Consider the following 26,437-nt stretch of genomic DNA (forward strand, 5'->3'; position numbering starts at 1 on the left):
CACTTTGGATAGGTTCTTCCACTAATTGCATGAGTCCAGAACCCAATGAGGGTCAGAAACCATCCCGTCCACACTGTGTGCGTTCTGGGTATAAACTGTTTTTAGCTGTCCATGGAAACAGTGCAGATGTAACCTAAAGGTACATGCTGCCATGTACCCTAGCAGTTGGAGGCAATTCTTTAAAAATGTCTGTGGACTTATTTGAATCTTTATAATATCGTAAACCTATTCGAAGAAAGGTAAGCCCTGGCTTTTATGTCATCTAGAGAGGCCCCTAAAAACAGTCAGTCTGTTGAAGTGGACTTTTCAAAAGTGAGTTGAAGACCTAATCTGTCGAACAGGGACATAACTGTCTTCGCTGCAGAACAAACTTAATTGTAAGACCAGCCTTTGCAAATCAATCATTACAGTATGGAAAGACTATTATCCCCACACAATGAAGGTAGGTGGCTCCTACTGCCAGGACCTTTAAGAGTACATTTGGGGAGGCAGATAGGTCAAAAGGAAGCACTTAGATACTGAAAGTGGTCCTGACCGACTGTGATGTGGAGAAACCTTTTGTGAGAGGGGTGAACTGTGATGTGAAAAATATACGTCCTGAAGGTCAAGGGCCGAGAACCGATCACTGTAATCTAATGATAGAATTACCGCTGCGAGAGTCACCATCCTGAATTTCTGTGATTTCACAAAGGTGTTCAGGAGTCTAAGATCTAAAATCGATCTCCATTCCCTGTTCTTTTTTGGAACCAGACAATACTTGAAAAGAAACCATTCCCTCTGCGCTGGACTGGAACTGGTTGTGTGGTCCCTATGCTTAGGAAAGGGATGAATTCATGTCTCAGCAAGTCTGTGAGATGCGTCCCTGAAACGGGACAGGGTTAGGAGATAGGATGGGGAGATGGAGGTAAAATGGATGGAGTAACCGGATGTTATAAGCTCCAACGTGTTGTATATCGACAACATGTTCCCATGCTGGTCAAAAATGGGAAAGCTTATCTATGAAGGTAGTGCAGCTGAAGCTACTGGACATGGGGAAGTTCTGGACCCTCGACCCAGCCATCAAAATAGTCATTTGGTTGAAGATGACAGTTGGGTAGTGTTGTTAGTTGTGGTAGGAGGTTTCTTCTTCTGATATCTCAGCCTCTTTCTAGGTGGTTCTGTAAATCTATGATAGTTAGAAAATTGGGCTAGTCAGGGTCTCTGCACTCTACTAAATTTCCTTTTATTTGCAGGCATATATATTCCAAGAGACCGGAGTGTGGCCGTGGGATCTTTTTAAAGGATATACAAATTTGTCCGTGGAGTCTGAAAAGAATTCATCAAAAGGGAGATCGTCTGCAGTATATCGGACCTCCCAAGCAAAACTGGACATCTGCAGATGCTCAACGCATGCAACCACAGTGGAGACTGACTGAGCCATAGCATTAGCTGCATCTAGGGAGGTCTGCAATGAGGTTCTTGCTGAAAGCTGACCTTTGGCTACGATGGCCTTGAGCAGTTCTCAATGTTCCCAAGGAAGATGTTCAATAAAGCTGTTGGAATCCGCCATAATTGGTGTGACTGTGCTTTGTCATTAGAATTTGACAATTCGTGATCCTGAACTGCAGGGTTCCTGAAAACTCTTACGACCTAACAGATTGAGTCACTTCAGTTCTGATTGTAAGGCGTAGACTTCGCATGGTGTTGGCTGCCACACTCATTGACTGCCTCCACAACTAAAGAATTTGGTGGTGGATGGGGAAAACAAAAACTGCCCACTTAAATGGAAGGGGAGCCATGGCAAGAGTCTTCCAGACGGTAGTGGCAGTTTCCAGTAATAAAATAACTAATTCACTGGTAACACTACTTGTGCAGAAAGCATCAAGTATATATGCTTTCTCAGCTCCTAAACCTGCTTAAGTCATCTACGAAAGTAGGTAATGGAGGCTTTATAGCCTCATCTGGCTATGACAATGAGATATTTGCTTAACGTTTCACCTCTTCGTGATCCTTTTGTGATGCCTTGTTCCTCAAAATTTTCTTCCTGAGGCTGAGGCTGTTGAGAAGTGAAGGAACAGGCAAATGTCTTTCTCTGCTCCCTACAGGAGTAGCTAGGAGCTCTCAAGAGCTGCTGGCAATAAGCAAGCCACAATTCTCAATGTGGCCACTGAGGGGAACCATAAGGTACAGAAGGTGGCATCCAGCATTGCTTAAACCAACGAGAAGGTGCACAAAATTGTTTCTCCCTTGGAAATTTCTTTTCTGGGTAGGTGACAGAAGAGACATCCCTTTTGTGGTACACAGAGATCCCTGGACAGAAATCTGAGAATCAGAGGAATCATCTTCAACACAGACCACAGGTGGGGCAGACAATATGAGTTAAGATGACTGCCTGCCCCACGTGATAAGTACCAGGGACCTGAGAGGTACTGGAGAAAGATGAGGTCTCGGTGAGCCACTATATTTCAGTACCAGCAAATGTTTGATACCATTACAGATGAAGACTATAGCTCATCTGAAACAAAGATGTGTCTGGAGTATCTGAACTCTTGCAGTACTGGAGCATACTTGAGCTGAGGTTAAAGGCTCCGCAATTTGCATAGAAACCAAGGGTGCTGACTGCTTTGGTTGATCTGCTCTGAAAGATGGTGCTGGTGCCAAGTACACTGCTTGGATGGAACATGTCTGATGTTGACGGTTTCTGGGGCATCAGTTTAAGTATCATGGGTAGTTCAGAGGGGTCCAGAGATGGCACCAGTTTTTTAAGGGCAGAGTGCTTAGAATCGCTGGTGGAGCAATCATATTTAGTTTGCACTAACAATGGATTGGATACCGAAGTATGCTTGGTACTGTGGCTCCTGGGGAATGTGCCTCAATGGTACCTGAGGTCTCCAAAATTATTTTTTTTTTTAAAAAGGCTCTCGGGTGGGAGATCTAGAACTTCTCTTCCTTGGAGACTTTTAGTTCCCTTTGGTGCCCTCCTCTTGCAAAGATCTCGGTGAGCAGAACCTGGTATTGGATGGAGCACTGAAGTACATTCAAAAGCCATTGTATAGGTTCCTCTGAACCTGGATCAGAGGCTGGCCTCAGGGCTTGCTCCCTCATGAGGGGTCTAAATTTGATTTTCCTGTTTTTTCTAGATCTGCTTTTAAAAGATGTGCACATGTTACACTATTAGGTATGTGGGTCTCTTTCAAACAGTGGAGGCACCTAGAACATCCATCACTAACTGAAATGAACTCCTGGCAGGTGGCAGCTCTTCAAGCCTGGGGATCCTGGCATATCATGGTGACGGCAATGACAACAGCCCCCAAGAAGAGAGGTGGGGAAGGAAGAGGTGTCTGAAAGGGGAAAAAAGGTCACCTTTAGTCAAATAAAAGACCCACAAACCAATAAAATAACTAAACAACACTAAAAGGCTAAGCTGTACCTAAGCTGAAAGTAGGCTTGGTAGATACTCCATCTGAGGCCATATTGCATCCTCTTGAAAGGGAACACATTTCTCTCTCCTTTTTAGATAATATCTCAGTAGAAACATGTTTTATGGCTGAAAGAGTAAAAGATTAAGCTACATATTTGGGACGTCTAGGGAGGAGGTAGGTTTCTGAGCCTTCTAAAGCAGCTGCAATTATATGTCACTAACAAGAAAGTTAAGTAAGGGTAAAAAACAGGTTTAATTTTACCAGCTGATAGTTTGGGGAGAAAAATACTTACCCGGGGCAAACACTTCTAATTTTATTGGTAACCAAAGTACTGTAACATTCTGACATATACTATGCAAATATTTGGATAGTCAATAAAAAGCACTCAAGAGACCAAGTCAAGCAGCTTAAAGAAAAATACAAATACATGGCGAGACAGTCAGTGTTTAGAATTAAACACTGAAATTTTAAAAGTCATAATAAAGCCTGTGTTTTTTCCATCAAGGGTGCCATTTTCCATCTGTTCCCACTCCTAAACACCCAACCTCAAAAGATAAATGTCATTATGAAACTGGAGACCAGGTTAGTGGAGAAACAAGCATACTGCAGAAGTAGTGCCTTGTTTCAGGGAGTGGAAAGGCAGTTAGGAGGGGTCATGAGAAATTTGCTTGTAAGAGCTAGATTTGCAATACATTGGATTTTCTGAAATCCACTACTGATTGTGCTGTACACTGAAGATTAGAATCTGGCCCCATTACTGGCAATGGCAGCAAATTCTCCCTGGCAGCAAATCTTATTACGAAAGGTAGGTGAGGAAGTCAAAGGAAAGATGGCCCTAGGATTAAGAGAACAACAACATTACTTTGTACTTACATATACCTTTCATCTAAAGATCTCAAAGAACTTTTAGAAACATTACTTGAAGACTAACATGACTCCTGCTGGCCAGTGACAGACTAAATTGGTTTCAGGAGTCTAAACTCCCCAGGTGCCCCTTATGATCACTAGACACACTAACTTCCATACCCGCATGACTGGAAGTCTGCCAAAAAACTACAGTACATAAAAATGAACATGTTTATAGACTACACCTTCCTATTGAATAGCTCCCTCATGGTACAATTGTCCACATTATTCATATTCTCATAATCATTAAAACAACTGAGTATATTCATAAGTCTTTACCATGTTAGAATGTACAGGTAAACTAGTATGCTGCAGTAGTACCTGGAAAGCCTGATTTCCCTTCAGTTTCAGAAGGGACACAGCCCTCACACTGAAGCACTCCACATAAAATACAACATGTGTTAGGAGGGAGAAGGAAAATAAAAACAACAAAAAGGAAAGCAGCTGAAACTACAATACTAATTTTTTCTCTTTTGTGTTACATAGCATAAACATTTGCTTAACTCCTTGGCACTGGTAGATTGGATGAGTCTATTGCTGGCTTCAGGGGAAATACAGCTCATGGCATGAAAAGAATTATATAAAAATAAGAGAGTTCCAATATAAATCTAGTATAATCCAGAGTCCTTTAGGGGTGTGAAAGGAATTGTGGAGCAACATCAAAGAGGCTTTTCTGATAAAACCAGTACTTTGGCTCAGACAGTGGAACTTTTTTCGAGGTTAAGAAAAATATCTTACCAGACTATTTCACACATGCCTACTGTTCTCTTAGTTTTGGATCTCCTTGTGCTGACTGACCACAGGCAAGCAAAAGCTGTCTATATGGACAAGCCCTCTGCAAAGAAGGCCCTTGTTCACTTACTACCAGAGGGAACAGTTTTAAAAAAGCTATTATAATCTCTTTGCATCCCTCCATTGGCTTCCCCTTCTCTTTCGCATTAAACACCCGCAACTTGTCTTCAGTTTCAGGGGTCTTCAAGGCTCATCTATCCCTACCTTACCTATCATCTCTCATTCACTACGGAGAGGTCAACTCCTGCCTTCAATTGGCCAAGGATGCCAGCCTCCATCTCTCACTTGTTACATTTTCAAACAAGCACCATCAGGGGAAACTCCCATCACGCTCAGGGGGACTCCTGTAACCATCCAGAAAGCTACCTCATCATCTCCTTGAAATCCCTCAACACTCTGCTTTGTCATGATGCCTATAAAAAGCTTGACAACAGTGAGGCTGCAAGTGTGTTTTGACCACTGCCTTTCATGCTGACAAATGACTCATTGCTTTCTTGTACTCCCAGGTGTGTCTGTATCCCTGTGTTGTCTCTTGTTAGGATATAGATATTCAGGCCTGTCTGTAAAGGCCTGTACTTTAAGAATTTAGGTGTATTCTTATCACTTGGCTAGTTAGAGGTATAAAAGAAAGAATCAAAATCACTGTCTGCAAGTGTAAGGTCCTTCTCTTACTGTGACAGTCTGAAGCCCTGTTCTTAGGCTAAGGCCTTTGGGTAAGCGACAGAGGCAGCCATAAGCTGGGAAGCGACGGGTCACATTCTCACATTCCAAAGTAGTCACATTGAAAGAAGGTGCTATTGGGCTGTTAGGAATACAATGCTGTCCTGATAGTGCCTATCATCTCCAGAGAAAGGGAAGTGCCTAGAAGATGTAAAAGAAAATTGAGGTTGATAGTTTTCTGACTGGTAAGAACTCACTTATCAATAGACACAGCTGGGAAACTCTTATGTCTTTATAGATGTAGTTGTGAAATCCTCACTTCTGTATTGTTTTGTCATTATAGTTCCCATTTTGCTATTGTTTATTGGCATGGTCTCTGTCTGGTTCTGTGATTGTTTCTGTCTGCTGTATAATTAATTTTGCTGGGTGTAAACTAATTAAGGTGGTGGGGTATAATTGGTTAGCTAATCATGTTACAATATGTTAGGATTGGTTAGTTAAATTTCAGTAGAATGATTGGTTAAGGTATAGCTAAGAATATTACTATATAAATTAGGGGCAAACAGGAAGTAAGTTGGGATTCGAAAATAAGGAAAAAGGAACTTGTATTGAAGCTTGCTGGAAGTTCACCCCAATAAACATTGAATTGTTTGCACCTTCGGACTTCGGGTGTTGTTGCTCTCTGTTCATGCGAGAAGGACCAGGGAAGTGGGAGAGTGAAGGAATAAGCTCTCTAACATCTCTTACCTTATATTTCAATTGTAAGCTCTCTGGAGCCAGGACCCTTTTTGTTCTGTGTTTGTACAGCACCTAGCAGAATAGAGTTCTGGTCCATGTCTAGGTAATACAAATAAATGTATGCTAGATGTTGCAATAATACAAATCATAATTTAACAACAAATGTGGTTCAGTGGTTTAAGCACTGGATGGGGAATCAAGTAGTCCCAATATCTGGTCATGGCTTTAACAATAGCGTTCTCTGTGGCCTTGAGCAAGTTACAAGCTCTATGCCTTGGCTTCCCCCTTCTGTAAAACACAGAATGGAAAATTCCTTACACAATAATTTCCTTTCTGCTAGCAGCATCCCCCACAATTCTGTTATGTCCGGGCTGCTCCCCAACACACTGAAGTTTCCAGAAGTGGATCAAAGCTGCAGCACAGTGTTTGCTGGCCATGTCTCCTTTGTCGCCAGATGAGTCATTCCAAAGCCGGGTGAAACTTGTAGAAATAGATTTACATCATCAAATGCCAACTTATTAACCACGTACAGCAGGCAATTGTCTTTATTTGGACATTACTATGCAAAGCTGACCCCTTGGCTTAAGAGCCATGCAGGCTGGGTAGAATTGTGGGAGATGCTACTAGCAGAAAGGAAATTATCTGGTACAAAATTTTCCATTCTGCAGCCCAGCGTCTGCCACAACTCTGTTATGTCTGGGAAGTAGTAAGCAGTGAAACAGAAGTAGGGAGGGATAAGGAAAAAGTAAATAGAATGAGCTAGAAAAGGAATCCCACCCACTAATGTTAGTCAAAAGGCAATACTGGGCCACCACCTGTAGCACCTTCCTGCCAAAGAAGGCCTCTGCAAATGACGATCTCCACTTTATAGTGTCTGATAAACATGTTAGTCGATGCCCATGTGGTGCTCTGCATATCTCCGTGGTGGAAGCACTTGCTTGTTCATCCCATGAGGTTTCTATAGATGATCTGGACTGTGCTTTGATTTCTTCTGGAACAGGGATGCTTGATACCCTTATAGGCGCCCAGGATGCACAGTGTGAGCCACATAGCAATGGATAGCTTGAAAGCTTCAAGTCCTTGACACTTTGGATGAAAGGAGACAGTGTGTCTGCCCTTCTTGTGGATTCTGTATGTTTAGTGCAATTCTTTAGTGCTCCTCTGATGCTCAAGTTGTATCACGGCTTCTTGGCCGGATGCTGTGGCCTGGGACAGAACAAGGGAAGAATAATCTCCTGAGAGGCATGGAAAAAAGAGTGAACTTTGGGGAGAAATGATTGTGGAGTTCCCAGCACCACTTCGGCATTGTGGAACATGCATGGAGGACGTTGCCACCCCTGACACTCGCTTTGCAAATGTAATGGTGACCAGAAAACAAGTTTGGTTGGAGGGACAGAATGCCGATATTGAAGTCAGAGGTTCAAAAGGGTGAATTGTTAAGGCTTTCAACACCAGTGATTAAGTGAGATATACCCAGATCATCCTGGCAAGTGACATACACCCATACATACACTGCAGGGAAAGATGAAAAACAAGCTCATTGCCAATCTGATGTGCAGGGAAATGTCTTCCCAACCCCCATAGAGTGATCTGTTAGATCCTCAGCATGTGAGCAAGAACCAGCCAGACAAGAGCCTGAGAAAGAATGCTTACCTCAGAGCCCCTCTCAGACACTGTCTCATCTCCAGCCATAGCCATCCCTAAAGCTTCAGACGGAGGGGACAAACAGAATTAAATGGAGCAGGGAATCCCTTCCTGACTCCAGCAGGTGGCCAGCTGAAGCTCTGAAGCATGAGCTTTTAGGACCATAAGACAAACCAGAAGTGAGCTTGCAGGGTTGCTGAGCTCTGTCTGCCCTCTACTATCACAGGCAACCTAGTCATACAAGCAAACTCATACATTTATCCTGCTCTCTCTCAAAACTAAATTACGTATTTTGCCCCCACAACACCTACTGGGAGACTGTTCAAGAACTTCACCTCTGAAGATTAGAAAATTATTCATGGCCAGTTTATATCCATTTATTCTTCATCCTTCCTGGTATTTACCCTCCCTAATGTATTAACAGAGAACAATCATATCTCCTTGCAGACTTCTTTTTACTAGCCTAAACAAGCCAGTCTCTTTCAATGTCCTTTCCTAAGACAGGCCCAAAAAATTGTCAGGACACTCTCCCATATGGTTCAAGACATTCCCCCACCCCCATCTAGCCATAAGGAAAGGGAAAAGTGTCTGCAACCCCTCAGATTGGAAACAAATGTGCTACAGGAACATTTTTATTATAACAATTACATTGATGTGAAAATTACTGAAATGATCGTAACTATGTACACTATGGATAAACATACTGGACAAAGCCTTGCATGAGAATACAGCTCTGTCAGTGAACAGTAGACACTTGAGGTGAAAAAATTCAAAAGAAAACCTTCTCAAAAATAAAAGGGGTCAGATCATTGCCATCTCAGAAAAGAGAAAAGGACAGTTAGGATAACATTTTCTTTGGATTCAGAGTAACAGCCGTGTTAGTCTGTATTCGCAAAAAGAAAAGGAGTACTTGTGGCACCTTAGAGACTAACCAATTTATTTGAGCATGAGCTTTCATGAGCTACAGCTTTCTTTGGAGATGCAAGTCTCTACATCCTTTATTTTTGGGAAGCAACCAGTTGTGGTTAATGAACAGAGAGCAAAAAAGAGATTGTGTCTAGCAGAATAGGGAAGGGGGACACAGGTTATCTGCACATTACTGCAAATTACTGAGTCCTGGACATTGAGTATGTAGTGTTTTAAGAATGTTGGGCCTTGAAGGTCTTCGAGACTATTCAGTCCAGGATATCATAACTGATCTGGAAGAGTACATGCTGTGTCAGAAGGTCCCTTAGCCTTATACATCTCCCTGACACAATTACATATCCATTTGGAAATAGAACCCTAGTGAATTCTTTCCTCTGTTTCCGCTGGAAGCTTATCAATAAGTCAGTAGTTTTTCCAAATTGTTCAGTTTTGTTGAAGTACAGTACATCTCCAGTGTCTGGCCAATGCCCAAAGTATGCCATTTGTGTTTCTTCTTGGAGTTTGTGTTTGAGTAAAAGGTAGAAGTCTTATAACATGTGAAATAACTGCTCCAGGTAGTTAATTTTTCCATGTTTCTCAGTACTATTTTACCTTAATGGAAAATAAAATATTCAAGTTAAATGGATAAAGACCCTGTCTTTAAAACCCTTGTAGCTCAAGTGAGGACCACTAACATGGCCACCTTGATATTTCAGAAATAAAGAGATACCATCCTTAGGAGCTCATATATATTACAGGCAAGTGCCCAAAACACACTGATGTGACTCCACAGCCAAATACTTCATGACCTGAGCAGGGGATGAATTCTTCAACTTAAAGAAGCAGATCCCACGACTATGATATGCTAAGCACTCTTCCATCTCAGAGCAGAGGACTGACCAAAATGCAGAAATGTGGACTTTTAAAGTAGTGCTGCCAGGCCTAGGGAAAAAACAGTTTGAAGAAACTGTAAACCTACTGGTATTTGAACCCTAATCTCAACTGTAGCCTTAATAACTATAATGAGAAATAAGCAGCTGGAGCTCCTGTTATTAAGTTAAGATATTACTGTGAAAGATTATAGTCCACAAGGGCTAAGCCAATGTGTTGCTCCTCTTCAGTTTTATATTTAGCTTTTCACTTTTGTAAAGAGATTATAGAAGTTCCATCCTTCATTTTTGTATTACAATGTAAAACAAAAATATTGAAATATTTGTGCTTGTCAGAGGATGATACTGAGGTTGAAAAACCTATTTGCGATAGTAAGGTACATTTAAGCCACACACTTTATTGCCTTGACTTCTGAATGGTTAAGAAAGAACAGATGGAAGCAACTCTAATGGCCTAACATAACTTACTGAATAATAATGTACTTTGTGTAAGCAACTGCAATGCCAGCTCTGCAAAAATTCTGATTCAAGATGTGATACAAATTCAAATTATTTTAAAATCTTTTGCAAAACTCAACAGGAGATTTGAGCATTTGCTGAAGAAGGAAAGTTTAAAATAGCCCGATGTCCTTAATCTAAGGTGGCATATTTGACAATGAAATAACTATCAGGCTAGAGTAAGAGAAGCTACAAGGGAACATCTGGAAATTATTTTTGCCAAGCAAAATTGCTACAGAATACAAATCTATTCTTTGTGAAAAAATGTAACAGAAAACACAGGGACTCATTCACACACTATTACCCAAGATCTGCTCACTTACAAGATTTGAACAGCAACTGTAACGTGACATGCCAGATGGAAAAAGCAATCAAAAGTGACCACAGCCTGTCTTGCATTAGTGCAAAGTTTCCTGACCCTCTCAAGGAAACTTTACTCCCTTCACTATTCTTCTTCAGTAGCAAGAGCTTGCTCATAGTCCTGCAGACAGGCCCTTGATAATACTCTGTTATGGAAATAAAACGCTTACAGAGCCGAAAGAGTGGAGATGGGGTAGGAGGATGTCCTGGCACAAGATAAAATAATTTTACTGGCACATTTCTTACAGCAGCTTTAGGATCAAAATGGTACTGAAACAAAAATTAAAAGATCACCTTGATATCAAAACCAGAGCAAAAATCAGAAGGTTCAACACGTACAGGTGGGGAGGAAGGCACTGCCTCCCACAAGGAGCTGTTTTCATTCACTGCAATAAACTGTTCCTCAAAACAAACACACCTCTCAACCTTCAACAGTTCCAGGTGTTTGGAGCAGCAGTTGCAGGCAGGACTCCCAGCCCCACAGATTTGGCAGAACAGCAGGCTGAGTGGAAGAGACTTAGGTCTTCTGTACTGGAGACCTCAGGCTCTACTCCTAGCTCTGCTTGAAATGAATTTGTGCAACTTCTGCATTACCATATTTGTAAAATGTGCTAGAATGACACTTTGTTACCTTGTAGGGAAGGTCACGAGGTCTTACTCATTACGTAGGACAGGAAGTACATAGACATATACGCAGCAGGTATGCGAGGACTTTGAAACTAAAAGCCACGATTGGGGTGGGAAAAAAAATTCACATAGCAGAGGAAAATAAGGGTGATACCCAATTGGATCCAGTACACACACCAATGTTGTCCCCTTTCCATTTTTACTGTTGAGGCACATACTCCAACAATAAAATATTTTAATCAAGTAAACCACCATTCTCTCTCTTAGAAGTACACACTTTTCACTCACCACTCATACGAGTGCTCTTTGAAGGGAAAAATTTTGGGTTTTGTAACCATAAACGTTATTGGGACTGTAACAATATCAGTCATGAAAACCATGATTACAGAGATGTCAGGTTAAGCAATACTTTTCATCTATGGAGAATTAAAATCTATCTTGGGTCACCAGGGGAAAGGAGATAGGTGTAGTCTCATCTGGTCACATCACAAAACCATTCAGAACAATTAGTCTCTGCTTGAGGAAATCCAACAACAAAAGAGTAAGGATGTTTCAAGTAAGGATTGAAGTGCACTAGCAAAGCCAAGTGGAGAATTTTAACACATCCCTTTTCTGCACTGTGGTTAGATCAAACCAACACCACTAATCCCTCACTTTTATGGGCACTAAATGCAATACAAAGTGTAGAAAGAAATCAATTAATATACAAACAGTTTATTACACACACATTCTTGTCAGTTGGTTAGGATAATCGGTGCAACTCATTTCTAGTTTCACTAACTCACAAGTTGTAATACTGCCAATCTTGTATGATGAACATAAGACCTTCATAATACACCTTTTCCAGAAAACCTATTTTAGGAAGATCTAAGGCATTTTAAAATATTACATTTAAAGATTCTGTATTTTAGACCGCAAATTCTTAGGGGCAGGGACTGTCACTTATTATGTGTATACATAATGACTAGCACAATGAGATCCCAACATATTTGAGGTCTTTAGGAGCTAACAATATACATGTTTATTAATGAATAATAATACAGTATTGCATTAAAAGAAGCTAAACCTGAATTACAATATAACAACAGATAATAATAAAAACAACAACAGAGGTGTGATTTTCTTAATAAAGTTTTTTTTTGTAGTGTTACCCTTAACACTACACCTTTTTCTCAAGGAGCCAGGAAAGCATAATCCTAAAACACTCACCAGGTCACTTTTAGGTGCATCCTGATAATCTGTTGTGAAGCAGGACATTGAACCTCTTGAGCCATTGCCCTCACTGGCTTGCTTTGGAGGCTGTGCATGTTGTCTGTATGTTGCACTCTTAGGGGTCCAGCAAAAAAGGTTGACTGATTCACGGACACAACGTTCAATGTCAATTTCTGACCAAGGATTGAAGAACAAGCAAAAACCCAGATGTGAAAGTTAGTAAAATCAGAAAGTTAGACCAGTGAAACAACTGCTGAAAACACATCTTCAATTTTTAGTAACTATTTAGTTAATTTTTATTCAAAAGACATCCAAGAGACTTTACAGACAAATTATATAGGGATTAATTTTATCCACCTCTGAAATGCCGCCACCTCAGGAATGTAAAGTGGCAGCAAAGTTACATTTATACAACTGTTTAAGACAGGAAGTGAAAAAGTACCATAACCAATTGAAGCTATAGGGATATTTTAATAGATTAATAGAATTACTTATATAGTAAAGATACTTCAGTAAAATTTGTTGGCATACTGTAAACCAAAATGCTCATAAATGTAGATGTACAATGGAAAGCAAGTCAAGTAACATCTATTTACATGATGCATGAACTTTCAGCTGATCCAAAAATCAATGCCCTCTTTGTCATGGTTACAGTTGTTAAAAGCTATTACTTCCCAGATTAAAAGAGTCCAGTGAAACTTGACTTTGAACTTGAATTTGAACTTTGTGTTGCCTGCTATTTTTGACAAAATTATATGCTGTCTACTGGAAAACAGGAAATCTCAACATTATTTCGTGCTTGATGGCACACAAAATGGATTTGTCTTAGTCTTACTTTGAATTCAATCCAAAAATGGCTGCAGCTCACAGGGCAGCATACTGGTTGAAGTACATGACACAACATGACTGAACTTGGGAATGTTTTAAAATATAAAATAAGCTATCACCAGTTGCAAATTATCAAAGCAGAATGAAGAAATGTGTAACCAAAAGTGATACTATGACAAACATCATTTCAGAAGTGATAACATCAGGGCTATGTATGTTTTGAAAGCAAGGGTGTTGCAGTTCTGACCAAAGCAGTTAATAAGAGTATATGGTTTCTTGAGCACAGCAAAAGGACCAGTTGATTTGTTTCACCAGACCTTCAGTCTCATAAACGGGACAAATTAACAAGTGTGTAGAATTACCATAACCTTCATCTTATAACAGTTCACAAGACATGACATAAGTACGACCGGCACTGGATGTATCAGTTCTAGATATCTCTGGGATGGACAACAATTCATTATGACACTACCAAGTTTAGGCTGGAACTTAAGGTAGAATATTTTAGTTAGACAGGACTACTTACTCCAATTTTTTTTTTTTTATGTTTAAAGAGAAAGACTTGGACTATTTAGGAAGCCATCCTTATTCAGGAAAAGTACTTAACTTTTAAGCACACGCTTAAGTCCCCTTAAAGTCACTGTGCTAAAATGCTTTCTTGACTGAGGGACTTAACGAGTACAGGCTGGGAGCTAAGAATTAGTGAGCTGTAGCTCACGAAAGCTTATGCTCTAATAAATTGGTTAGTCTCTAAGGTGCCACAAGTACTCCTTTTCTTTTTGGGTTCTAATGTCAGCTCTAACAAGCATCCTGCTGTGGCCATGGATAAAATCACAGCCTCCGTTCTTCCAACTCAAGGGTTTTCATGCAGGATCATTCTTCTCAGGGGTATTGTATGTCAAGTTCTTTGACAACAAAATGCACTCTTTTATATAATGTATTACTAGTCAATTTAATTACTAATTTTTCATTTTACAGGTGACTTGGTAAAAAGTTTCTGTTTAGTAATATCTTCCAGGAAAATCTGAGAAAGTGGCAAAACTAATGCAGGCTTTCTGATTTAAGCAAAGTTTGCAAAACTTCACCAATTCTATGGCTCAGAATACAGGTTCCAAGTCATTGATATTACACAGATTTTGCTCACATTTTAAAAGGCTCAGTTTATTTGTATGGAGATGAGAACTTCAACTAAATTCTCTGACATGTTTACAACCTCTTATTTTTCCGTAGGGAGACAGTTCCAGCCTGATTCTATCATGAATTATATCCCCTACACCTGGGATTCTTGGAATGTTTTACACGACTGTTAGGAAAACTTCAGCAATACTTGTGTGTGAAGGGAGATAAAAGTAGGATGCCTTAGCAAGTGTAAAAAGGCATCTGAGCACCTCCACCTCCAACAGTGCCCAAGTAAACAGAGAGAATTGTGGGAGGACATAAGAGTCTACATATACCCCTAAGCTGTTAAAACAAAAAAGTCAAGGAAGGAGAGGAATTTTAAACCGGCATGAAAATATTTGACATTTGGGCTTAGATTTTCAAAAGTGACAAGTGATTTTGGTTGCCTACATATTTGGTGTACACCTGGAGACATCTTAAGGGAGCCTGCTAAACACACACTCTCTGAAAACTGAGCCCCTACAAGAAGTCTCAAAAGATGGGCATCTAAAAATTGAGGCACTCAAAAAAATCACAAGTCACTTTTGGAAATCTTGGCCCGTAGCAATGGCCCTCTCCTCCCTAAATTTTAATTTTTTACAATAAACCAGCAACCTTCTAGTAAAAAGGAATTGACTGCCCTTTAATGTAGAGTAGCCACTACTCTACATTAAAAACTTTTTTGTCTCCTAAATTTACTAGAGTTTTACATTTATGAAAATAATTTGGTCAGTAAAAGAGAGAGACCTTTTTGTGTGCTGCTAACATTATATGTCAAATGTCATTCCCACTTCCAAATATAAATGATCCAACACACACAACAGGCATTTTGCTACACTTTCAAAAAATACTAAGCCCACAAAAATATTTCACTTATTTTCCTAAACCTTATTTTACTATTTTGTTCCCCTTTTGAACCTTATATACTGAATTCTCCTCTCCAGACATAACTACTGCCTCCTTCTTCTGTTAACACAATCAATCTGAAGTGAGAAGGATGCCTCAGTGTGACGACTGGCTAATATGGACACGGCTAGTTTTTATGAATATGTCTAATGAATATTATCACAGAAAGAGGCGAGCACATTTAGGGCATTCTGTCATAAAAAAGATGGATGGCTTTTCTTCTGTATCAGGATGTAAGAACTTTCTTTCACAAATCAAAACATTTGTCGTCCTATTTTTGGGGCAAAATTAAAATATAACCTCAAGCTTTCTCCCCTAGCGGCTCCTCTTTAGGCTGGAAAGTTACTAAAGACTATTGTGTACCATTAAATATACCCAGTTAATACATTTATTTCCTGAAGGTTTGATGAGCTGGATAAACTAATCTTTTAAGTAAACACGGGCAAATTAGCTGCTATATTTTCTAACAAAACCAATCATTAATCTCTCTAGGTTGATAAAGTCTGGAAGGCATGGATGACATGCATTGCTGCTCTAACTCAAAACCGTGTCATTAATATAACTCCATCCAATAAGCCATATATTCTATTCACAAACTGAAGTCTTAAAAGCTTGTGAAAAATAACTGATATCAGTAATGAAACATGAACTTTATGGAATATCTGAGATTCAGTACAATACAGCAACCTTTGTAAATCTCCAACTGTCTGCATTTTGAGTGGATGTCAAAAAACACAAAGCACCAACTTAAGGGAATATGCCTGGGTCAACTGCATATGGAAGATTTTTTTGGTTTTTTTTTTTGGTTTTAACTGTTCACAGAAAAAGCGTGCTGAACAAATGATTACTCAAGCAAATCCTGTCATAAATGGTATTTATTTAGTGAAGAATTATACTGAATAGGTCTTTGTGCACAATTTAATCCATCTCAGAAACCTTTTCCTTTGGGTTGAGGACACATGTCAAGAAGAAATGTGGACAAGATAAATTGCATCTACTTATTTTGGAGAAAAGCTAAGGTTAAGATTGTGGTTTGACCTCTCTCTCACAAGCATTCTACTACTGTCCTGCCACCCCTCCCCCTGCACACCCAAAACACCTTATACTTATGTGCCCAAGGACACCACTATGCTGCAAGCAAAGGAGTTGAACAGGTCAGACAGCTTGATCTTGTGACCTTTCCATAGAGAGGACAGCATAGAGATAAACGATTACAAGCTACCTACGTATGCCATACAAAAATACTAAGGTAACATAATGACAGGGACACAATCAATTTAAAACAAAAATCACATTTCGATCTGATATTTCTTTACTTATTATTATTGTTACTAATACTTGAGGACTGTAACTGAAAGGCCAGAGAAAAACAATGTCCTCTTTTTTTAAGCTTACTTTCTGCATTTGTGAACATTTTGTGTAGTTGTCTGTCTCCACTGCTTTGTTAATGGTCATTTGCTCTTCCTCTCTCATGGACTGGCATGATGACATAAGTCTCATGCACCATGGACGAAAGCTGTCACCAGACTTACTCCTTTTTTTGTTCATTTTTTAAATCTCTCACTCTGGCTGGTAGGTGGGGAAGGGATCTGAGCCTAAAGATATATTCAGATGCTTAGCTGCATACAGAATGCTTAGTTCTGGATTGCTGTGAGGGAAGAGTAATATTTTTTTCCCCTTAAGGAGCCATCAGTCTTTCTGTCTACAGCATTGGGAGAAGAGGAATTGCTTCTTTTTAAAAAATGTGAACAGGAGATTAGTTTAGCCCAGAAACAACAAAGGAATCAACCATACGATTGTGCCCCCAAATAAATTATAAATTGTCCAGAAATGAACACAGTTCAAAGGCCGGCTTGTGGCAAAAAAATTTATATCTGGATGTTTCTGGGTACAGACCCTTGGGAAGTGACGGCCCAATGGACTGGGAGCAGTTTCTCAGGGGCGGGGGAAGAGGGGTGTCCCTTTGGATTTAACTGGTGGGTGTTAGAAAAGAGTTAATAAAGGTAGGCTAAATCTTCATATTTAAATATTCTCACTGACTTTTGAGAGTCTGCAGGCTCCACAAGTGAATCTCAGAAACTACCCTCCTTCTTGGAACAGAATGGAGAAAAAAAAATCCAGAATGTCTGTTCTTGTGTGTGGAAATCTGTAAATTCTAAATATTAGATGAGGCTTACTTCAGCTACTAGCCATCAGGACATTCTACTTCCCTCTAACTCTACTCTGCACAGAGGCACACATGGGGAGTGTGGTTTCAAAGCTCATCATGCCTATCACAAAGTTTATGCCAGCCAGACATCAGGTCTCTAGCCGAAGACAAGTAGGGTCTGCTGTACCACTGGTATAGGTCACCTGAGCTGCGTCATGGATCCTACACCGATCTCTTAGTGCATAATTGGGAAGTAGGCCCAGGAAAATCCAGCTGGCTGGAAGACTCCCCAGATCAGTCCAAATCCTTGCAGGCTGAACCAATCAGTGAGGCTCCGCATTTTGGGGCTTTTTTTTCCCCACTGTCTGGTGCGCTGTTCAACCCGATTAATTAATTTAAAAAAGTAAAGGAGTTTAGAACTGCTTCTCTCTCTCTCTGAGGAAGAAAAATAATTGAGCTCAAAAATTAGGATGCAGGGAAACGATGAGCACACCAAAATCCTCAACCTCGGATTTGTTTTGCTGCCAGCTGCTATACTGAGAATGGAGATGGCAACTCAGGCATTCTGAATCAAGTTACACGTGAAAATATTGGTCTAAAAAGCACACCATTAAAAACATATCTGTCATAATTGTAACTGAAACTGACAATCATTTATTCTTTATCTTTCACAATGTTATTTTAGGGTGGGTTACTAGCAGATAAGTTTATGTTCATCTTTTTTTCCTAGCCTAACTGATTGCTGAAGACGTTTGCTAAAACTACTATAATCTTACCAGTTAGATATAACGGTTTTAGAAGGCAGTAGCTAGGAAAATGTTGAGATTAGGTAGAAATCACCTCCATATAAAGATACTTTGCTTTTTTTCTTCTTGAAATATATTTCCAAATAAGCACCTCACATATAGCTGCAAGTTCATATATTCATTTGTGCACAGTGGAGAAATAAACCAAGAAAGAAGCAATCAGTACACATTTAATTGAATACAGTACAACATATGGCTATATGAACAATATGCAAAATGCTATTAATTTCCATTCAATTTTTCATGCCAACATTTTTATAACTTTTCCTTCATTACTGCCATTGTGTCAGCAATTCCTTGGACTATCTGTATTAAGGATACAACATAAATTACTTAAAGTGAAAAAAGTATGTCTAAGAGTACTAATATCACAACACAAAATACTATCCAAATGCTGGCTTTTGTGCATTTAATGAATAGCATATCGGATTAGAAGGATCTATGGATCCAACAATTACTTGTTATGCTTTCAAAACATTTTTGACTCCTATGTATAATTCATAAAATGAGAAATTAAATACCACCACGTGGCATGTTCATAGAGTAAGAATTGCAGGGCTGGAAGGGACCGTTAGAAGTCACCAACTCCAGCTTCCTGTGCTGAGGCAGCAACAAGTAAACCTAGATCATCCTTGACAGGTGTTCGTCTAACCTGTCCTTAAAAACCTCCAATGATGGGGATTCCACAACCTCCCTTAGAAGCCTATTCGAGAGCTCAAATTCCCTTATAGTTAGAAAGTTTTTCCAAATACCTAACCTAAATCTCCCTTGTTGCAGATTAAGCCCATTGCTTTTGTCCTATCTTCAGTGCACTTGGAAAACACTTGATTACCTTCCTCTTTATAACAGCCTTTAACATATTTTAATACTGTTTTCTGATGTCCCCTAAATTTTCTTTTCTCGAGACTAAACATGCCCAGTTTTTTTAACCTTTCCTCATAGATCAGGTTTTCTAAACCTTTTATCAATTTTGTTACTCTCCTCTCTCCAATTTGTCCACATCTTTCCTAAAGTGTGGCACCCAGAATTGGACACAGTACTCCAGTTGAGGCCTGACCAGTGCTAAGTACAGTAGGAGAATTACCTCCCGTGTCCTATTAATATACCCCAAAATAATGGTTTGCCTTTTATGCAACTGCATTACAATGTTGACTTATATTCAATTTGTGATCTATTATACCCCATCTTTTTCAGCAGTATTATTGCCCAGCCAGTTATTCACCATTTTCTAATTGTTCATTTGATTTTTCCTTCTTAAATGAAGTACTTTGCACTTGTCTTCACTGAATTTCTTTGTTGATTTCAGACCAATTCTCCAATTTGTCAAGGTTGTTTTGAATTCTAATCCTGTCCTCCAAAGTGCTTGCAACCCCTCCAAGCTTGGTGTCATCTGCAAATTTTATAAGCATACTCCCCACTCCATTATCCAAGTCATTAATTGAAATGCGGAATTAACTGAAATATTGGAACCAGGACTGACCCCCTTAAGGATACCACTAAATACACGTTCCCAGTTTGATAATGAACCACTGATAACTATTTGGAGTATACTCTTTCAACCAGCTCTGCACCCACTTTATAGTAATTTCATCTAAACCAAATTTCCCTGGTTAGTTTATGAGAAAGTCATGTGGGACTGAATCAAAAGCCTTACTAAAAAGCATGATATATCATGTCTACTGGTTCCTCCCTATCCACTATGCTGGAACACTATCAAAGAAGGAAATTAGGTTGGTTTCGTATGATTTGTTCTTGATAAATCTATGTTGGCTATTCCTTACAACCCTATTATCCTCAAGGTGCTTAGAAACTGATTGTTTAACAATTTGTTCCAGTATCTTCCAGGTTTCAAAAGTTAGGCTGACTGGTCTGTAATTCCCAGTGTCCTCTTTGTTCCCCTTTCTAAAGATAGGTCCTATGTTTGCCCTAATCCAGTCTCCTCACCTCTTCTCCCTGAGTTCTCAAAGATAACTGCTAATGTTTGATTGTTTCAGCTAGTTCCTTATATACCGTAGGATGACTTTCAAAAGGCCCTGCTGACTTGAATACATCTAACTTATCTAAATATTCTTTAATCTGTTCTTTTCCTATTTTGGCTTGCAATCCTTCCCCCTTATGGGTAATATTGCTAGTAACCTGCTCGTGGCCCCCTAAGGGCCCCAATCTATACACACATTCTTCCTTTTGCTGTAAAGAAAATACAGAGATAGTATTAAAACAGGAGAGATGTAACCTGTTCAACAACAGCTGTTTTAAAGAAGGCTCTAGCTATATAATGACTTTTTCCTTGTTTACTGTCTACCAACCTCTTTAAAATGAATATACCTTTTAGCTAGAGCTGTCTTTTAGAAAAGAGTATACATGTGATTTTCTTCTGCTAGTAATAACTACACAGTAACAAAAGCACAAATAAATATAAATAAAATAATGGATGTTTCTTTAGTGTTTTTCCTTTGTTTTTTTTAATCCCATCATAGTGAAAGTTATAAATAGAGATGCATGAACATCATGTAGCTACAAGTGGAAAATGTGAATAATTAAAGGAGTTGCAGCTTCAGGTAAAATTACATCAATCTTGCAGGCTTTGACACTGCAGAACAACCTTGGTGAGCAGGTGTGCACTAACAAATCGCTCTGCTCCTGTACCAAAGCCAGCTCCCCACCTCATTTCTGCCAGCAAGCAATAAAAAAAGAATTACTGGCAAATATGCATGGCTTCAGTTTCACAAATACCATTATTTATCAGTGATGAATCTTCATAAATTGCTTTATAAACACCCCTGCCACTTGCATCTCAACAAAGCCATCAAACACAAAACAGGTACTGGGAATATGTGGGACCAAGATGTTTCCATAAATGTCAATCCAGACTGTTTCTTCTTCTTGAAATGGAAAAATAAAGAATGCAGCATTGTTTGTTGTTGTCTTATGGTATTTTCAATCTAATTTTTTATATGAAACTACCAAAGTATAGTATAATACCATGGCTACTGTATGTGTATGTATTTGACAGAGTCCAAAATTGTTTTTTTCTTCACAGGTATACAGTCATTTGGTACAGCAGGATAGCCCCACTAACTCTGTGACAATCACCTTGCAAAACGTTTTGCACAAGAGGCAAATTTCTTTAGCTTGGGAACATTATTTCGGAGATGCCTGTCGTGACTGCATAGTTAAGGTGTTACAAGGGCTTCATTATTAAAAGACTTGTTCTAACCTCCTCTTCCCTTAGCCCCTGAATCTAAAGGAGGAAATTTTTAAAGATTTTTCAAAATTGTAGTACAAAAAGTTGAAAGAAGCCCTTTTAAAAAAGGTAAAAATACTCTGTCATGATCCTTCAACCCCTAACTTTAAAGTTAAATACTCTACAAACTTCAAAATTCTCACATATGCACATTTCTCTACAACATACAGGCATTTAATAATATAAAACATTAATATCTTCACTGTTTTTAATTAGAGCTACACTAGCTGCTTAGAGCGTTGCATTTTAATTACCTCACAATTAATATCTTAATTGTTATTGGGGAAATGTTCAAAAGGCACAAAAGGAAGTTAGGCACTCATCTGCCACAAACTCAATGGGAGCTGGGCATTGGATAGCCGTCTGTGCCTTTGACAGACTTCCGCAGTTAGAGCTGAATGGGTCATGGATAGGGGTGAGCAGAGCATGTCCCGGGAGACAGGGAATTAGAAGTTAGGTGGCTCACCAAAAGGGAGAGATTCTCACCTCAAGGTGTGCACCCAGCAGACCCAAGCTCTGATGTGCAAGTATCTTTAGCAGTTAGTTCTGGTTCCGTCAGTGAAAATGTGCATGTCAGAATTGTTTATGTAACCTCGGTTTAGAATTTCCATAGTTTTTTTTAGTATTTGGGTTCTTTTAGAGCTGTGAGATCCATCTAAGTGTTTATTCGACCCTCACCACCACTGGTAGTGCATCTGTGGTAAGTCAATTTTTGAACAGTTAGCAGCTTTAACTACAACAAATTTTTAATATTCGAATAACTCAGTTTCTGGAGGAATAACCTATTGTCATGATTCAGGGCTAGCTGAACCTTTGCCCCTTCTTCGGTCTCTCTCTGAGTGCACCCCCTTCAGTTTTAGGCCTTGTGTCTGCTAGTGAGATAACTCAATATATGCATATGCAGTAAAGAATAGTAACCTGGTCAAGATACAGTAGTAATAAATTACAGGCAACTCCAAATCCATCACACCAGTGTTAAGGGTTCACAGTTAAGCACTCTGAAGTGACAAATGCCAAAGCTGTGTTTATCTGTACAACCTTATCTCTGGTTTCAGAGTAACAGCTGTGTTAGTTGTGCACACACACCATTGGATGTGCTGGAGTGAACTGTTCTAAATCTCAAATTCTCACATTCTACAAACAAAACAAAGTTTGCAGCTGAAAGGTTGGCTTTGCTTTTTGGTCAATTGACGTTTTTCTGGTGCTTACATTATTGGAATGAATAAGAAACCCGTGGACCTGTGTTACACAAGTCTCACAAAAAGAGAAGAGGACTTTTGCATATTTGTATGGTCTTTCTGAAAGCAAAAATTAGAGTAGACAGAAAGACAACGTAATATGCATAAACATTCCCATAAACTTAAACTAAGTTAATATAATTTTATATATATTGTACCAGCCTTGTCAGTATCCTTTTAAAGCTAGATATTCCAATCAGGATACATGGTACTGGCACCTCATTATAGATAGTTAAAAAAAAAAATCTGTATCTTGTCAGAAACTTGTAATACAAATTTCTAACATATGAGGAAATTACTATTATGCTAAAACTGCATAGATTACCAAAGAATGTGAAGTGGCTACTGAGTGGCCACAAATTTGCTGCTCCTACAAAACTGTAATACTAAAGTTAATTACAAGTCTTATCAATAACATGACTGACTTGCTCAGAAAATAAAAGTCCACCTTGAACTAAGCAGCATATTCATATCTACAGGTTTCAGAGTAGCAGCCATGTTAGTCTGTATTCGCAAAAAGAAAAGGAGTACTTGTGGCACCTACCGTTATAGGCATGGAAAGTTAGAGAATGAGAGAGAAACCCGGATAAACTGACAGAGTTGTCAGAAACTGTAGGAGACACGTCTCCCCAAAATGCTAGACATGCATGCAAGTATAGGAAAAGGGGATGGATAACAATGAGCTTGGGATGCTGCTTGTTGGTCACAAGACAAGGAATTCATGGGCCAATGAAATGTGTTTTGACAACAAAGATGTACCGTCCTAGTCAAGAATATGGCTAGCACCTATCTTTACAATAAGGCCAAATATTTGTGTGGAGCTATTTCCAACATGTTAATTTTTTCTTGGCTTGAGGTAAACATTGTAATATTATGGGTTCCATTAGTAAGATTTGTGTTCAGATAGTTTAGCTTAGAGTACAGTGCTGTCAGACGCGGGATTCAAAACTTTAACAAACTGTGATATTACACAATACAGGCTCTCTCAGTGCTGTGGCATCTTAATGGTTTTACTATAGGTATTGTTTGAGTAATGTGATATATACGGCTTGACAGCTGCACGAACTGAAAGTTTACAGACAAGCAAAAGAGCAATAGTCATTTTTAGAAGAAAATATAGCGGGATGAAATCTGACTTTTTTTTAAACCTTTACAGGGGAAACACTCCCTTCATACAGAGTCAATTTTAAATGACTGTTAGAAACAAACACTTAATGCATTTACAAAGATGGATTATCAAATAAGAAAATCAAACCCTAAAATGTGATTTACTGGTGGTATGTTTCCAAAATTAAAGTAAGTATTTTTAATTAGCCTGTTTCTCTCTTGCTCATAAAGGTTAACTTTACTATGAAGCCATGTGATATAAATTGCATAAAATGGTTTGATAACTTTGGATGAATATTCTGTCCCCAAAATTATTCTTGGCAGATTGTTAAATTCAGGTATAAAGAGATCTCCCAGAAAATACCAAGCACTGTCCATCATAGGAAAAAACACAGCCAACACATCAAGAAAGTCACTGCCTTTGTAAAAAGTTTTCAAGATAATTTTCTAGTATCATATGGTGACATGCTGTACCACAGAGTAGCACCCTGTAATGCCCATATCCATCATTTATATATGGGTATGATATTTCATATGAAACATGCTATGTAAGATATCATATGAAAGGTCATGATTTGCTGAAATCCATTATTCTGTTAAAATATGTATATTGTTAGCATGTATGAAGTCATGAAACTTTGCTATATGGTTGTTATTGAAATATGTTGTAAATTTGGGAGTTGTCCGCTGCTATTTCTCTAGTGACAACAAAGGAAGTGATCTACACACAGGTGGGTGTTAAACCACCATTAATCAGAAGGGGTGTTGTAAGCAAGGGATTTATAGTTCTGTAAGAGAGTTGCACAAGCATCACACAATGGGGGACTGTTCAACTCTGACTCAGCAAAGCACACCAGGACATTTCTGGGCTAGCGTTTTCCAGGCACCTGGACTGAGGATATATCATAGGGGACAGTGGCATCATGCTTTTACCTTTCTTTCCCCCCACCTATACTGAAGGTTGGCTCCAAGGTTAAAGGGAAAACCTGTGTATTAAGGTGTAGGAAAAACTGCTTGATCCGAATACTGCTTAGTCTAATCAGGGTTAGGATTTAGACTGCATGCTTACCTTTCAGTTTCTTTGGTAATTATCTCTGACCTTTTGTGCCTACCACTATAATCACTTAAAAGCTATCTTTCTGTAGTTAATAAATCTGTTTTATATTTTACCTAAAACAGTGTGTTTTGGTTGAAGTGCTTAGGAAATCTCACCTCAGTTTACAAAAGCTAGTGTGTGTCCCCCTCCACGTGGAGGTAGGGCCGGACTGGGTAATGAACGTACGCACTGGTTAGGCTTCTAACCAGGGCAAGATGGTACAGTTCTGGGGTGCAAGGCTGGGGACTTGGGAGATTTGCTGGTGCCTTTTACTGTATTATTCATGAGTGGTTCAGAAAGCATTCATGCAATTTAGCAGTGTGGGGCTCCACGTCCTGTTGTACTGAGTGATAACAGCACCTGGAGGGGTTTGCTGCTTGTCACTAGCAAAGCATTGTGAGAGACAGCCCAGGCTGGAGAGTTAAGAGGGCACTGCACAGTTCCAGGTTGCGCCCCAGGGATCCCATCTCACACATAGGATGGCATTACATATGCCCCTCCTTTTACTGGCATTGTTAACTTTCCCAAACAGCTATGGAAACTGCATTATTACTCAGTGGCCTGGGGAAGGTGGCTTCTGCTCTTGGGGGTTAGACTAGATGGCCCTTGAGGTCCCTTCTAACCCTGTGAGTATATAATTACCAGTGCACCGGATAGAACATGTGGCCCTTTGTTATTAATATACAGATTTTGAGAACTCAGTGAGCTTTTATTTAAATTATAAACAAGAAAATGTTAAAAAACTATAATCTTACAATTTTGAGGAGCAATAAAATAGACTTAGACTGGAAAGCAAGTAATTTTCACTGGCAGTCTGAGATAATCCATTCAGGTATGCAGCAAATTTAAAACCACAGGAATTTTAGGCTGCTGAGTAACAATTGATTTTGGATTGAAATTATTGCAGATGTTTTCAACAGTGTAATTTTTTTCTCAGAGTGACCCAGTTTTAGGTGAAAGCTGTCTATGAATTAGTCTCAGAAAAATTTCAGCCATGGCATAAAGGTTATTTCAATCAAAATAGTGAAAACCCTGCTTGGGGCATACAGATGACTAAGAGAATAATCAGGCTATTCCTTTAAACCAAAAATAAGATTTATGTAGGAAAGTCAGACATATAACCATAATCATTATATGTTAAGAGAAGATATTGATTACTTCACTTTTAGCTATACTAATGGTGTATTTTATTTCCAAATAATGCTGATATTGTCTTACTTTATGATTATCTTACTGGTTTTTTTTTCCAAGACGCCAATTTGGGTTGCATT

The 26,437-nt window shown here is 39.1% G+C and overlaps 1 protein-coding gene across 5 annotated transcripts in view; it reads right to left on the reverse strand.

Annotated features, from left to right (window-relative positions):
- TBCK (TBC1 domain containing kinase) overlaps positions 1-26,437 on the reverse strand; it is a 210,826-nt gene that overhangs the window by 70,108 nt on the left and 114,281 nt on the right. For all 5 annotated transcript variants that reach the window (XR_014711230.1, XR_014711231.1, XM_084625510.1 and 2 more), the window contains exon 23: positions 12,632-12,807. Coding sequence is in view for 3 of the 5 variants with exons in the window: in XM_084625510.1 (XP_084481636.1) it covers positions 12,632-12,807 (176 nt within the window). In the remaining 2 variants the exon portion in view is untranslated. The remainder of the gene's footprint in view (positions 1-12,631; positions 12,808-26,437) is intronic.

This window comes from Lepidochelys olivacea (assembly GCF_965140295.1).
Source record: "Lepidochelys olivacea isolate rLepOli2 genome assembly, chromosome: 4".
Classification (NCBI taxonomy): Eukaryota; Metazoa; Chordata; order Testudines; family Cheloniidae; genus Lepidochelys; species Lepidochelys olivacea.